This window comes from Myotis daubentonii, chromosome 1 (assembly GCF_963259705.1).
Source record: "Myotis daubentonii chromosome 1, mMyoDau2.1, whole genome shotgun sequence".
Classification (NCBI taxonomy): domain Eukaryota; kingdom Metazoa; phylum Chordata; class Mammalia; order Chiroptera; family Vespertilionidae; genus Myotis; species Myotis daubentonii.
Window position 1 is genome coordinate 135962067 of NC_081840.1, and position 16488 is coordinate 135978554.

The 16488-nt window shown below is 37.0% G+C and overlaps 1 protein-coding gene across 2 annotated transcripts in view; it reads right to left on the bottom strand.

Moving 5' to 3' along the window:
- The window catches only part of NEBL (nebulette), a 395366-nt gene that overhangs the window by 169787 nt on the left and 209091 nt on the right, over positions 1–16488 (bottom strand). The window contains exons 2-6 of one of the 2 annotated variants that reach the window (XM_059660686.1): positions 9036–9143; positions 7498–7578; positions 7333–7410; positions 6418–6586; positions 4939–5018 (exon numbers count right to left, since the gene is read on the bottom strand). Coding sequence is in view for 1 of the 2 variants with exons in the window: in XM_059660685.1 (XP_059516668.1) it covers positions 9036–9143 (108 nt within the window). In the remaining variant the exon portion in view is untranslated. The remainder of the gene's footprint in view (positions 1–4938; positions 5019–6417; positions 6587–7332; positions 7411–7497; positions 7579–9035; positions 9144–16488) is intronic. The other variant, XM_059660685.1, reaches the window with a different exon arrangement.

Sequence of the window (16488 nt, forward strand, 5' to 3'; positions counted from 1 at the left end):
GGTTTTTCTTTAACATTCATGTACTCTCCCGTAGGGGTGTTCCAAGGGTTATAATAGAATCTGGAAGAAGAGTCAGATACTTTTTAACTTTTAAATCTGTATAATGCACTAGAAATTGAGACTTTTTTTAAAAAAAAGCTAGTCTTTATTAGACTTTCCCTGTGGCATATGAACATTTATTTTCTATTGTCACACCTCTTCCCTCCTTTTTCTTCACATCTGCCCAGGCCAAACTGCCAGCACAGGGCATGTGAGTAATCTACAAAGCTCAACTGAGACCTGAAAAACTGAAAAACATAATTGCTACTACTGTAAGTTATCTTTGTTTTTGTAAATGACTATGACTCAAAAACCACAAGGAAAAAGAGGCTTGAAAGAGCCAATAAAGGATGGGAAATAGAACCTAAAAGGAATTTTGTTTTTTAGTTAAGATTGTTCAGTTTGAAAATAGGAAAAATTAAAAACTGATTGTGTAAGTTTTCCTGGAATATAACAGGTAGTGTCACCCACCTCCACTGTTTACACGTTACTTATCTCCAAATCACCCTGTGATACATGCAGATCATTTCTCATTCCGTCCCGTTGTGAACTAGATTGTGAGTCCCCCACCCCAAATTCAGATTTTGAAGCCCTAACCCCCATGTAACCGTATTTTAAGATGGAGCCTTTAAGAAAGTCATTCAGGTTAAATGAGGTCATCAGGTGGGGCCCTGATCCTATTCAGTTAGTGCCCTTCCAAGAAGAGAAAGAGACACCAGAGACCTCTTTCTCTCATGCACAGGCACCGAGGAAAGGTCATGTCAGGGCACAGCAAGAAAGTGGCCATCTGCAAGCCAGGAGGAGACCTATCACCAGAAAGCACCCTTCCTGACTTGATCTGGGATTTCCAGCTTTTAAAACTGTGAGGAAATAAAACTGCAGTGGCTTAAGCCACACAGCCAGCTGCATTTTGTTATGGCAGCCTGAGGAGACTAATGGAAGCCCTGTTTTTCTCAGGTGCTTAGACACCAAAAAGAATTCCCTGGCTCTAATATTTTAAAACAGGGGTAGCCCTTGCATTTCTAATATAATGAAATTTTTAGATGCCACTTTAGAAAGCAATCGGTCCTGCTTTACTGAGAGAAAACTACTATAATCTGTTCATGAAACTACAGAAATATTTAAGTGCAAAATAGGTGCAAGCAGCACAAAACAAATGTAATTCAAAGCAATTTTAAAAACTCCCTCTCTTGCAAAGAGAAGTTTCAAGAGAAAGAATATGCAAAAGTAGTCAATATTTTTAATATCATTGCCTCATTCATGTACTCAACACAGATTTACTGAGTACCTGCTCTGTGCAAAGAGTTATTCTAGGTATTCGCAATTCTGTATTGAAGGGATTGATTAATTCCCTACAGTACTGTAGCTCTTAGCCTAAGAAAAATTTTATTTGCCTAGGCTTAGATGGGAAGGCAGACTCTTCTGAAAAAGAAAAAATATTGAGGAAATACCAAAGAACAAAAAAAACAACAACACATCCTTAATAAAAGTCAGTCATTTACTGTACAATGATTAATTAGGTAACTACTTTATGCTAGAGAATGATGGAATGAAGGAAAGCTCTGGAAGTTTTAAGGAAAAAAATCAATGTAATATCTACATAGATCTTAATAGATGTTTGATTGAAATAAACCTAGAAAGTAAAACTCCTTGTAATAACTGCCATTATAAAATGAAATGCACACAATTTGAGAGGTATTCACTTCTCAAAGTATCAAAATTTGTGTGTTTATCAGGGGTCGTCTTGAGTAAGTCCCAGAACTGGCAGCCTTGCCTGGGCAGAGTGAGAAGCAATGGGAAGAAAAGATGTGTTGGCACAAGAAGTCAATTAATCTGTTTATTAATTTTAGCTCTGTGCTAGGTCCTGGGGCTACAGAGGAAAAGACACAGCCCAACTCTTCAGAGAGTTCAGTCTAGGAGGGAGAAAGCACCTAGTGCAGCTGTAGAATCAGACCGCCAGGTTTGGGAGAGGAGGAGAAAGGCCAGGGAAGAGAAGGCAGCCTCTGAGCTAAGCAGAGATGTGGAGAGTGTGCAGATGACCTTCCAGGCAGAAGATTGAAGTGGATAGGGCTCAAGTCCAAGACAGAAACCCAGGCTGGAGACCTCAGCTGGCACTAAACAGGGACAGCCGCATACCCCTTGCTAAAGTTTCTGCATTTTATCCCAAAGACAATGGGGAGCCAATGACAGATTTTAAGGAAAAGAGTGACAATTAGACGTGTATTTTAGGAACCTTGCAAGAAACCACCAATAGAGGGAGAAGAGGCAGTACTGTGACAGGTGAGAACAGACAAGCGATACAACCCAAGCAAGGCATAGAGAGGGCCTAAATTAAGAACATGACAAGAAAGGTAAGGTACAAAGTGCCATGAATGCATTCTTGGATAAATACAAAAAAACAAACTGAAAAAGACATGAATAATCTTCATCTTCATGAATTTAGAGGGGTAAAACACATACCACGTGTAATGCTAATTAAAGCCAAAATGTGGAATGTGATGTGTGAAATGAGTAGTGCAGATACCAGTGCTATCGTAGAAAGCACTATCGTGATTCCGTGAGCTCTCTGTAACTGGGGTCTGAGTGTGTGTCTAGGATCAAGGGGTGGGGATGTCATTCATGGATAGTGTGAAATTGATCCAAACAAGAGGAATGACTCATGCAAAAGCCTAAAACAAATTAGCTGGCCAGGCCTAAAACAAATGGAAGAATAGTGTTGAAGGACAGTGACAGATGAGGTGAAATAATTTAGAAGCAGATTATGGAGGGTCCTTAGAGTCAGAATTAAAGAGCTTAAAGGGATTAGATGTTATCCTCCTCAAAGTGGAGGTCCAAGGAAAAAATTTTATGGGTCATAATGAGGGTCTTAATGAAACAGATATTTTGGAAAGTCATATGGTGAGAGTGTTTAAGATACAATGGAAGGAGCAGAAAGAGCTTGGAAGGAGATAAGGCCAATTAGGAGGCTCCTGCAAGAACTCAGGCAGGATAAGGGCCTAAACACTGTAGGACTGAAAAAGAAAGGGGGGGATGGGGAAAAGGGATTTCACAAAGGACGGATCTTCAGAAAACATTTGCTGGATCCTTCATCTTTGGTTCCAAAAAGAATTCATACGTGTTAATTCTTTTATTATAGGGGCCCTTCCCAAGCCTCCCTTTCAGACAATGCCATTTTATAACCACAACTCTTGTACTTGCCATGCACAAGTAATTACTGGTCTGGGATGTATTTGTTTCTTTAAGTGACTGTGGCTAAAAAATTGAGGATAAAAAGAAGAGATCAACCTTTGAAGTTCTGCCCTAGGTGGAAAAATAAAGCAAAACCAGGTGTTAGGGAAACCACAGATTTGGAAATGAGAAAGGACCACAAGGTAATTTTCCATACATTTTTCTCATGAAAGTATAAGCATTCCTTATAGAAATACTTTCCCTGAGGAGAGGTTGTTCAGAGGCTCTAATTAGACGGGATGTGTCAGTCTTCTGAAATGAATAAAGTATTCATACATGTGTTAGGTATTAGAAGGAAAATATATGTTATTGCCCTATCACTTTCTCTGACATAGTTGATCTTTGCTATAAAATAATGCTGCTGACCCACTATTACTCAAAAAATGCATCAGAGTCACTGGTTGAGATAAGTTAGAGATAAGTTAGTGTGATCCACTAAAGTAACATGTAAATTTGCTCCATGAAAATAACAGACACCAAGGGCTTCAATCAAAACCATTGACCTCATAAATAATCATCTATGTTAATCACCCCAGTTATGGTTTATAACAAAAATGCCATCCTATTCTCCTTTCAAATTTAGTGTGCTACGTTTTACTACTCAAAATTAGATTTCATATAAATTTTCATTATAAAACTTATGCTTCTTGTGTAAAGGAACAAAATTAACAAATGATTTTTTAATTTTAATATTAAATAACTTTCTAACTTTTACCTTTCTTGCCTTAAGAAAATATTGTTAATGTCTGCCAAATATTAAAACATGGAAAAATCCTACGTCAGTTGTGCAGGTTCATATAAGATCTAATTGCCTCATATACTCTAATTTTGCCACCAGTTTACAATTAGCATGCATTTCTCATGCATGAGTTGACCCAATTACATAACAAAATTTGCCTTTGGGGATTTCTCTTGACTGCTTGTCTTCTGTCCACCATACAACTCAATTTCACACTGTCAGCAGCCTGAACATGGCCACAGTCAGTCTCTGTCAAAATGATTTATTTAAATTACAAACAGAGACCAGATCCCTAGATAGTCGTCCCTCCCTTCATGCTCACCCTTACGCTCAACCCAACTTCGAATCAAATCTTTTAAGAGTCCACAGGCACTGCGATTTAATTATTAGGCCATGTTTACCTTCAATAATCTAATGTTTTTAAGTTAACTCACAAAATCTTAGGGAACTAAATCAACAGTACTCACTCGAGCTTATTAATGAGCATAGAATCTATTTTGCATTCTAAGAAGTCAATGAAAAATTATGCAGCCATATCAAAAAACTAAAAATAATCACATTTTATTATCAAATTACAGAGACATTCTTTGTTCCATAATGTTTAAAAAAAAAAAAAAAGACCTTCAACCTTAGCTTTTTTTGTAAAGTCAGTAAGCATTTCTTATGAATGGGTATGCAAAATTGAAAATGGTAGTAAAACAGGTATTTGGGAAACAGGAGAGAGAACCAAAATTATAGATCCTGGCAGGGTAAGGGGGAGAACATAGAGCAGGTGAAAACAGTACCGCCTGTGCCCTCAGTGGTCTAAGGAAAGGGCTTCTAAAGATTCCCACTGAAGCCGGCACGCACAGGCACACACACACATGCACAAAGATACACACAATTACTTCCTCAAAAACAAATCTTGACAAATCACATAATGGTACACTTACTATTTCAGCCAGTCTGTAAAATACAAGTTTTGTCATCTGGGGCTCTTTTCCTTCCCCTTCATAAAATATTTCTCCGCCACCTGAAACAAATTTTTAAAAAGGCATCTAAATTCTACCTACTGCACAAAGATTGTAAAAGTCTCTTGGAGTTGAACTTTACCATTTTATTTCACAATTTATCCACAGACTGCCTTAGCTAATTGAAAGTGCAGCTTATATTAGTGTCTGAACAGGCAGAATGAAATACATCAGTAACCTTCTCAAGGTTGGATGAGTCCCTCAGATGTGGGCCGTGATTCTGCCTCGCTCTCCTGCTGCTGGTTCCCTGAATGCACTACTTCTAAACATGAACGTGGTCATCACCTGAATTATAATTACCCACACATGCTAGAGCTACATGGACAACAGAAAAAAAAAAAAGGTATTAAAAATATCCAGCACAGAAATTCCTCAATTCATGGTTGTTCATTGTCCTTTAAGAACCTTTTCCTAGAATATCAATCACTAAGGAAAAAAAAAATTGTGGAGGATAATTCTGTCATTTGTGAATTTATGCCCTAGGATTGGGCTGAGAAGGCAGAGTGGGGGAGATACTAAGACATCTTCTGGAATTTCATGTAAAAAAATTTTTTTATTTGGAATTTAATTCTGTTTCTTTCCAATCATTCAGCACATTCTGTAATCCGGCCTCTTTTCTTATTCTTTCTGCAGCTCTACTGAGTAACATAGCAGAAGAATTTTAAATTGCAGCATTTAATAAATCTCCCAGGTTCAGTATGTTGTCATTATAGATCCCCAAAGAAGGAAGTCAAGGCTAAACCCACTCTCACCCTTTCATTACACACAATTTCAAATGGACAGCTGTATTTTATCCCACACCTCACCAACATATGCAGACTGAGTGGGCGTTTCCAAATGATTTCAAATCCTGGACAAATGATTATGAAAGTGTGTGAAAATTTTTTCATGTAACTGACACAGACACAAGCAATCAAAAATGCCCATTCATCCATAACGTATTACCCAAAACACCTAGGAGTGTCATTAAATCCCCTGTTTTATGTCTTTATACTTTCTTTAGTCCAAAGGGGATTAAAGGCAGCTTAGAAAGATCCAGACAGATTGGGGGGAGAAGGGGGAGAAGAAAAGAAAAAACTCATGGACACGGATAACAGTGTGGTGATTGCCAGGGGGAAAGAGGAGAGGGGGAGGTGAAAGAGGGAATAAGGGGAATAAATGGTGACGGAAGGAGACTTGACTTGGGGTGGTGAACACACAATACAGTGTACAGATGATGTGTGGTGAAACTGTGCACCTGATATCTGTATAATTTTGTTAACCAGTGTCACCCAATAAATTAAATCAAAGGGGGGGGGTTCAGACAACATTCAAAGTTAAATAAAGTAAAAACAAGTAAAAAAAATGAAGCAAATGGAAAAATAAAGGTTGTCAAGACCCTGGCTTAGTTAACCCACTTACGTCATCCTGTATTAAACTTGGAGCTCAAATCTCATATCCCTTCTAACTTCCAAGATGAGCCTCCCGGCATCTCCAGCAGAAAGAGTCTGATGTCTGTCCAGTCTGGACATTTTCTCACCTTCTCCATCTCAAAACAGACACAGACCAGGCCACTGTCAAAAACCGCTGTCTGAAAACAAACAAAAAAAACACACACAAAAAAAACAACTGCTGTCTGCATTTGGCCAATATATTTCAGTGTTTGGGTTTATCTGAAAGTAATGTGGAAAATGGAACTGGCAAACATACCAGCTTTCAGATTAACCCATGTTTCTTACAAAAAAAAAAAAGGTCTTTGGCTAATATGGAAAACCCCATGAGATCACGGAAAAAGTTCATAAAGTTTCAGCATTTCTAAATGAATAATAAATTCACTAGACCTCAGAATACTTAACAGCTTCGCTTCTTCAAGAGTAAATCCCTGCCAAAGCCGGTTTGGCTCAGTGGATAGATAGAGCGTCGGCCTGGGGACTGGAAGGTCCCAGGTTCGATTCCAGTCAAGGGCATGTACCTGGGTTGCGGGCACATCCCCAGTAGGAGATGTGCAGGAGGCAGCTGATCGATGTTTCTAACTCTCTATCTCTCTCCCTTCCTCTCTGTAAAATATCAATAAAATATACTTAAAAAAAAAAAGTAAATCCCTACCAGTAATATGAAATTTATATTTTCTACTACTATCCACATATTCACATGTCTCATTGTGCTACAAGTACTACTTGCAAGACTTCTATGGTTGCTAATATCAAGACAATTGCAAAAACATTCAGATATCTAAATTACAAGCTTTTAAAAATCAGCATTGTCTAAATTATAGGCTTAATCTAAATAGTATTTTATACACTCTTATGTATATGATACATACATGTATATACATACCTGTGTGACAAGGGTTTTTGCATAATGAAGAGTGGATCTGCAAACAACCTCTGGTATTGAATAAAATGCATATTCCTGCTAATGATAAAGGTTGGTGAAATGATCAGTTCTTTTCTTATTAAATATGAATATTGGCTGAATTTGAATATAAATTAAAAAGCTTACCTTTCAATCCACTGCAATCCTTGTGTTAGTTGTCATGTCGATATCTTAAGCAGAATGTTTAGCTCTTTTTGAAATAAATTTCTGTGATAGTTGAAGATTTATAGCTTTCTTTTCTGTAGCATTATTTTTATATTTTTAATAAAAGTTCCCAAAATAATGCACACAAAAAAGAGACGCTACTGAATGTAACTGCCAGTGAAATATATCTTTAATTTGCATTTTTAAAAGTAAAAAATCAGTTTTGATTTAAGGAAAATATAAAGAGAAGAGAAAGATAAGGGGAGTGATCTTCAGTATTCATGAGTGGAGCTTGTTGAGATTGAGTAGAAAAACTAAGGGACAGAAGTCATGAATCCTTACAATTCATTCCTTTCTCTTCAAAGGAAAAAAATCCTTCATAAAATGTCCATTTAAAGAGCAAATAATGGATAAACATTAGGAAATATGAAAAAAAAGTGTTTACTCTGCCTCTTCTCACACCCTACATGTTTTTTTAAACATTATTCTGTTTTTGAACTTTTGACAAATGAAATTCTTTCTCAAATTATATACTATTCTATCTGCAAATTGTCACTCTATATATAATCATGATGGCCATGTATCAATGAGTTTAAAACCATTTGCTAATTAAACATTTCCTGGTAATTAAGGCTACATAACGTAACGTTTATATATACAAACTTTAGTGACTATACATGACACACAAGATAAACTTCTCATGAAAAATGCGTATTTGCATACTTTTATATCATGTACACAGTTGTTGATTTCATTAATATTTCCTTTTGAATGCCTAACATTGAACTAATTTTTTCTCAATAAAACACATTTTAACAAACTTTATATAAACTTTGGAAGAATCATAATCACAGACATAAATTATAAAAAGTAAGAATAGCTGTTTGTCCACCTGTAATAAAGTACTGAATTAACACTTTTTGGTACCTAATATGCTTTGAACTTGTTAGTCTCAATTTTCTTTTTAAAAAAATACATATTACTGAGTAAGATGCAGCTTTCAAATTCAAAGTGACTTCCTATGTAAATGTTTATTTTTAAAATGAGATGTAATACTTCATTTCTATAAATATCTAAAGTATAAAATCTTATATACACATAATTAGCAAATATGAGATTCCTCAAGATACTTGACTTTATATGTATATTTTTGTATGTTTATCCACAGCACAAAATAAATAAGTAAATAAATAAAATGTCAGGTTTTTTAACTTAGCTATGAAAGTCCTATTTTGGAAGAATTCAAAAGCGGAAGACCATTCAAAATGGAGTAAGATGTTAAATTACAATAACTTCTTTTAAGTTAAAGAAATATAGACATTGCTATGGACGTGTTAGGTTCTAGATACCTGTGATAAAATCAAAGGGAAGGAATTCCACAGATGAGCTTGGCATATTATATGAGTACAATGAATACTGCTTACATACCAAAGCAACAAGAATACTTTCAAGTCACCCAATCTCACTTTCGCATCCAGAAACACAAGTTAGGGCTATGACATCACTGAACAGTCACCTACATTACTGATTTGTTCCTGGGTCCTCTTCAGCCTCTGTAGTTCCGGTGTGTCGGTTACGATGCTGAAGCCCCGCCCTTTGCTTTCTTCAAAATCTCTTTTGTACTTGACCTGACGGGGTGGGGAAGGAGGGGAGGGGGCGGGGAGATAAAAGAAAGAAAAAGAAAAGTAAAGAGAGGGATCACAAATCCCACTCAGGATAGGCCAGCGCCAAAAAGGCTGCTGAAATTGGAAGCAATGCCTCCGGACACAGCTCTCTCAGCAAGCGGCACAGGGAGAGGCAGGGGCCTGGCCAGACTGTCTGGTTACAGCCCAGCCATTCTACTGACTTGTGATCTTGGGCAAGTTACTTAGCCACTCTGTGCCTCAGAGGTCTCATCCATAAAATGGCAACAACAACAACAACATTTAAATAACGCTATTTAATAGGTCCTAAGGATAAGATCAAATCTAATACAGTAGTCCTACCTAGCCAATAGCAAGCAAGCGTTCTGTAGTCGTTATTATCACCATCAATAGTTGTACTGCTGCTGAAGAAAAGGAAAAAAGAAAAACATGGAAAAAGAAAGCTTAATCTTCTGCTCCCGTGCCTGTCTTGTCACTGACAAAGCACCATTCTGAGCCTGGATTGCACTATGGATGAGAAAGACATACAAAATCAGCAGCAGCTCGCCCTGTCCGTAGGAAGTTTTCATTCTGTTTCATAAGGCAAAGCATGTGGATGTGGCTGCACACTGCTGTATTGCTAAATGTCAAGTATGTAAATGCTTATGGAAGTGTTTATACCATAGGCCACACCTAGAGATTAAAAGGCTTGAAGCACAGGCCCTTAGCATACTGTGTGCTGAGGTACCTAAGATTTTTTTTTTTTCATTGTTAAAATACACTTTGTTTCTAATTATAACCCAGTGAAGCTGAATTTTGCCGTTTCCTGGAGGGAATGGAATAACTAATGCTTAATCCTTCTAGAGCCCTATCTCCTATGATTAGCATAATGATGATAACTGTCATGCCAGTTAAATACTCTGTTTGTCAATGACTGAGATGGTTATATCACTCTGACTGTTCTTATTTCTTTAGAAGCCTAAATATTAAGAAATATTAAAACAGTTTTGATAACCCACTTTGCACTCATAATCATCAGTTTCAAATCAAAACGTATATTAATAGTTAACATTTAGGGTAGCTAATAAAAATATGATTCAGTAAGTGTAACTTTAAGTATAAATTTTAAAAGTTCCTTAGTTCAGCATGGAATGACTGTTTTTGTTGAGTGTTGTATTTAAATATTCCATTCTCTTAGGCATTATTGTTCTTGAAACCACTGGAAGATTTCCTTTAACCAGAAAAGCTTGATAGAAAAAAAAATCCCAGATGACATCAAATAGATATATATAGTCTCATTACTTTAAGCTTTAAAATATCTAATTTTCTCTACATATTTTTATTTAAATTTATAAAAGTACTAAAACCCTTACTTTATTTCCCTAAATAAAAGGCCTTTTTATCACCCTTTTTTTCTTCCACAGAAAATGTTCAATGTTCCTACCAGATTTGGCTCAGTGGATAGAGCGTCAGCCTGCAGACTGAAGGGTCCCGGGTTTGATTCTGGTCAAGGGCACATGCCAGGTTGTGGGCTTCATCCCCAGTAGGAGGCAGCTATTCAATGCTTCTCTCTCATCATTGATGTTTCTATCTCTCTCTTCCTCTCCCTTCCTCTCATTAAAAATATTTTTTTTTAAAGAGAAAAAGAAAATGCTAAATGAAGTTAACATTCTAACCCTCAATCTCTTGGCATTGTGAAGATACACATACCAGTACATTCTTGGTGTTTTATGCACAACTAAATAGGAAAGCCATTTAGCTTTGCTTGAAGTTAACACTAGGGCACAGAACAGTAAAATAATAAGAGAGAATGATCAGAAGGTTATGATAGCAACAGGCATGAAGAATTAAGAAGAAAAACTATAAGCCAAGTTCTAACATCATTAAGGCCAGTTTCAGAGAATGCACAATCACATATTTCTGTGATTAGTTTGAGTTGTTGTTTTTTTAATGGTAATTTTCAAAGAAAAACCATTAAATCCTAGAATCACAGTTTTTAAATTAATTACCATTTAACAGCCCTTTCCACATTGACAAGACACATAAGAATGATGATTTGGACCTACCTCAAGTATACTAAAGAGGATACAATCATTTTCTTAAATAGTTTGCAGAATTTTAGAAGATGTGTAATTAATTCTTTTAAAGGTGAGATCCGCAACCAAACCTATATGTAGTCTCAGCACCAACTCAAGCACCAGCCCACCCAATCTTTACTGCCTTCGAGCCATTAGTCAGTGCCTCTTTTCTACACTCCCACCCACTGAAATCCTATCTCTCTACTAGGTCTAGAACACATGGAACTTGGTGATGAGGTCTAAATCTTATTCATCACTGTGATCCCAGACCTAGCATAACACCTGGCCCACGGGAGTTAATTAACAAATGATTTAAAAAGAGGAAGTGCGGGAGAAGGGAAGAAAGAAGAGGGGTGGAAACAGAGAGGGAGAAAGTCTGACCCAATTCTAGATGTAAGAGAGAAACCTCACATTCAGGGACTGAAAAATGGATCCATTTGGCTGCAGCATCTGGTGAAGGGGAAAGACCCAGGAAATTAGCTAAGAAACATAGATCTAGACCATATTTGGAAAGAAACTGCCGGCCATAGTTCCCGTCTTAGCCCATTCAGGCAGCTATAATGAAAATGCCATAGACAGACGGCCTACAAACAACAGAAATTCCTCTCATAGTTCTGGAAGCTGGGAAGTCCAAGACCAAGGCGCTGACAGATCGGTTATCTGGTGAAAGCCTGCTTCTGGGTTCAAAGACCGCTGTAACTTCGATTGGTGGGAGGCCTGAGGGAGCTCTGTGTGGGTCTCCTTTAGAAGGGCATAATCCCATTCCTGAGGTCTTCACCTTCATAACATAATTACCTCCCAAAGGCCCCCACCTCCTAATACCATCACATTCGGGATTAGGTCTCCTAAGAATTTATTCTCGTAAGAAATTTGGGAGAGGTGGGGCAGGGGGAGGGGGGGACGACAAACATTCAGTCCATAGCAAGTGCTTTTATATATAAGCATCCAACATTAACTCAAAGTATTCATTGAGCCTCTTATAAATTTCTCTTAGAAACTCCTCTTTCCTCAGTAAAAATGCCTTTCTTCCCTTATGCTTCAGGATTGGATACAAAATTATCATCTCATCTCTTGCTTACTCTGCTGTTAAAAAGTACTTCATGATGATCCCACAAATAACAATGGCGGTATTCTCAGAATGCCATTCTCTGGAATCTCCTCCTCAAATGTTCATTTATTCAATCCTTTGAGCGCACCTACTATGTGCCAAGTACTATTCCAGGTGTGGGAACCATGCAGCAAAAAAAAAAAAAAGGGGGGTAAATGATCCCACACCTCTGGAAGCTTACATTATACTGGGAAATAGAAAAGACACAAGATCTATATAAGTTGAATAAATGGTATGTTAGTGGTGAGAAAATGAAGCTAGAAAGGAAGTGAGAAAGGTCAGAAATACTGCCTTTTTATTGAATTTATTGAATTGACAGTGGTTCATAACATTATACAGGTTTCAGGTAGATGGTTCTACAACACATCATCTGTATATCACATTGTGTGTCCATCACCCCAAGTCAAGTCTCCTTCCATCTCCATCTACCCACCCTTTATCTTCTACTTCCCTCCACCTCCCTTTTCCTCTGGCAATCACCATACTGTTGTCTGTGTCCATGATTCTTTTTTTTTTTTTTTTTGCTTAATCCCTTCACCCTTCTCACCCAGTCCCCAAACCCCTGCCCTCTGGGTGGCCAGGTGAGCTGCATATTCTAGTCAGAATAGGTCAGGAAGAACACAGGAGAAGGGAGTGCAGAATCAAGATGCCACTGTGAGTTCAGAAAGAGAATGCACTCTACATGAAAAGCAATGCAGCCTTAGTTTCTTATGGGCTTATCCCTTCAAAAATGAATAAAGGCACATTGAAATGCATTCTTAAAGTCAAATGTAAGAAATATATACAACAGGCCATACGATTTGTCATGTTTTTCTTCAGAAGAAACATAAAACTGTATTTCAAATACTGAGTGCAACCTAGTATTGACATAATCCATATGTATGTATCTGCATATGTACACACACACACATAAATATTTCTCTTCCTGTACTATAGATTAGAACCCTAAATCAAGAGTCAAAAGGCCTGAATTTAAACCCTAATTTTGTTCTGTGATCTTGATTTGTTCAACTTCTCTAATACTCTTGATCCCCAACTATAAAATGAAGAGAGGAAAGAAAAGCAATATGCTACACAGTGTTTGGAGGGTTAACATACATGACATGTGAAAAGGTCAAGCAAGGACACGCCCTTAGTAGGTCATTAGCAAATATTAGTTTCCTCCTTATTAAGTTAAACCAATGACCTGTGCTACTTAAATATGATCATTTCTGCCAAAGTTTGTGTGCTCAGTGATATTTTGTGTTTGGAGTCATCAGCAAGTAACACTCAGAAGTTCATACTAGAAACCAGGGTGGTGCTAGCCCAGTGTAAGAAAAAGGCTCACAGTGACAAAATAGTGAGCAGAGCTGCAAACGGAATTATTTTCTAATTCTGAGACATGAGTTCTCTCCCCCAAATACTGCAAGTACCATAAGTGTTACTATTATAACAATATAAATAAATGTAGAAAATTAAAACCACCAAAGAAACAGGCCCTTCTTAGGCAGAAAGCCATTTATTGTTTAAGAAGTCAATGGAACCAGAGACTGGTAAACTGTTGAACAATAAACTGAAAGGAGATTAAATATGAGTCAGCAATGAGGTCAAAGATGGACACACCCTACACCTCGGCAGCTCCAGCCCCAACTATGCTCCTCTCCAAAGGAAGTCTTGACCATGAACATATGGAAACATAGACCAATATGTCCATAATAACACACTTGTATTATAAAAAAAAAAAACTGGAAACAACTTAGACATCCATCACAGGACAATAAACAAATTATTGTATCTTCATACAATGGAATATTATCCAGGAATAAAAATAAATGAACTCCAGCTGCATGGCCCTCATGAATGAATGTCAGAAACATTTTGCTGAAGGGGGGGAAGCAAGGAATACATACATACGTGGTAAATAAATGGGGGGAAAGGGACTTGATATGCATGACATCAGAGGAATAATGAGAGCTGCTCATGGAAAAGGAGCCTCACTGTTCCTGGTCATGCTCACGTTCTTAAGCTGGAAAGTAGGTGCACACGCGATCCTTTTGTTGTCGCACTATGAAACTTTCAAGCACACGCCATATATTATTTTGTACTGACCAAATATTTTACAATCATTTTCAAAGAAAGTATGGGCAGAGTTTTAAAACCCCAGATGGGGAAGCTAAGCACCCAGAGGTTAAACCAAAGTCGTGAGCAGGAGAACAGAAAGAGAAGATGAGAACCAGAAATCAGTTGATATTATCCATCAGCTAAAGACAAGAGTTTGGATTTTTGTAAACGGCGAGTGAGCCCATGGATATCCCTATGCAGAAAGTTAGATTAGTCACTTTAAGTTTCTTCATTTTAATGAAGCCATTTAACTACTAGTATATTGGCAAACACTGAATTGAGGCAAAAAAGCTGGAAAAATGGGAATTGAGAGAGAGTGAAAGAGATTCCATGCACGGAATGGTGAGCAACAGTAGCAGTGGGAGGGGGTCGTTGGCCAATCATGATAGACCAGACAGCTAAGACGAATCCAGGGGCAGAGGGCCAACAACAGGAGAATATTAGTTATCCTTAAAGCAGCTTACCTTGTCAGGATATGTTTAATGGAAACCTAAAGTCTACAGACATATTTATTACTGGTTCGTGTCATTTTCCCCTTTATTTCACACAAAGTCTCCACCTGATACCATGAAGTCAATACCAATTTTATTATCTTTCATGACATGATGGATACTTTACATTTCATCAAGGGTAGATTATGAGGTTGGTATCATCTTTAAACTACATGCAAAATTCTTGGTTTGATCTGCAAAATTTAGCGCTCAATTATGTACTCTCTTACATAGTTCAGTAGATTTTAAAGTACTGGAGAACGTGGACCATATGCTTCTTTCTATCTCATTGCATTTTGCTTGGTGCTAAGCATGTATTAAAAGCTTCATAACTATTTCAAGATTGATTTCTATCTAGTTTTGTATTTTTAATGTCTAAAAGGCAGAAAACTGGCTAATCTTTCCATGCTAGATGGGAATTAAACAGCTACAAAGGAAAATCTGATTAAGGGCTTTTTTAAGGTGAAGTTAATTTTAACAAACGTTAAGTCAAATGAGCTCAAAAAGCAAATTTGCTTTTTTATCAATGTGATAATTTGTAAATTTATGGTTAATTAAATAAAATTAAATTCTTAATTACCTTTTCAAAAATAATTAAAAAGCATTAAAACTAATTTTCATAGATGTCTACGTCTTAAATTAGCTTCTCACTGCATTTGCTGAGGTATTTACTGATATTTACAGATTTGTCCATTTTCTATGCATATTTACAATCCAACTTTATCACAGTTGGAATCCCTTTACTTTAACTGAACTGTTTTCAGTTAAAAACAGTGAAGTCTCAATTTCATTTGAAATACTCTGAATGCATAATAAGGCATATCTTAATTAATTTCTCAATAAGATAATTAAAAATCACCCCTAAGACACTTACAAGTAGCTTATGAGTTAACAACTCAAGCTCAGAATTTGCCAAGCATGTCCTGGGGGCTCTGGTTCCAACTCTTATTAGCTGTGTGACCTTAGGCAAGTTACTTAATCTCTCTGAGCCTTAGTTTACTCATGCACAAAATAAGCATAATTGTAGTACCATATTGACAGCACTTTTGTGAGAATTAAATGAAAAAACAATAATGCCTGACATCTATTAAGTGTCTACTACATCCCAGGAGCTGTACTGAGAACATCTAGAATACATCCTACCACCTGGGCCAGCACTGTGCCTCCTGCATTCAGGAACTCCTTCAGCTTTCTGTGGATCAAAGTAGAATATAAATTTAAAAATTAAGTGAAAATTAAAATATGTTTTACCTATGTTATCTTCAGATAAATCCTCTCTCATATACATTTTAATGCCCATTTTATCAACGAAGGATGAGAGTTTGAAGAGGGTACAGAGCTAATAGGGGGCAGAGGTCTCTCTCTGGCATCTCCCTAGACCAGTGAGGGCGAACCTTTTGAGCTCGGCGTGACAGAATTTTGAAAAACCCCAACTTAACTCTGGTGCCGTGTCACATATAGAAATTTTTTGATATTTGCAACCATAGTAAAAAAAAAGATTTACATTTTTGATATTTATTTTATATATTTAAATGCCATTTAACAAAGAAAAATCAACCAAAAAAATGAGTTCG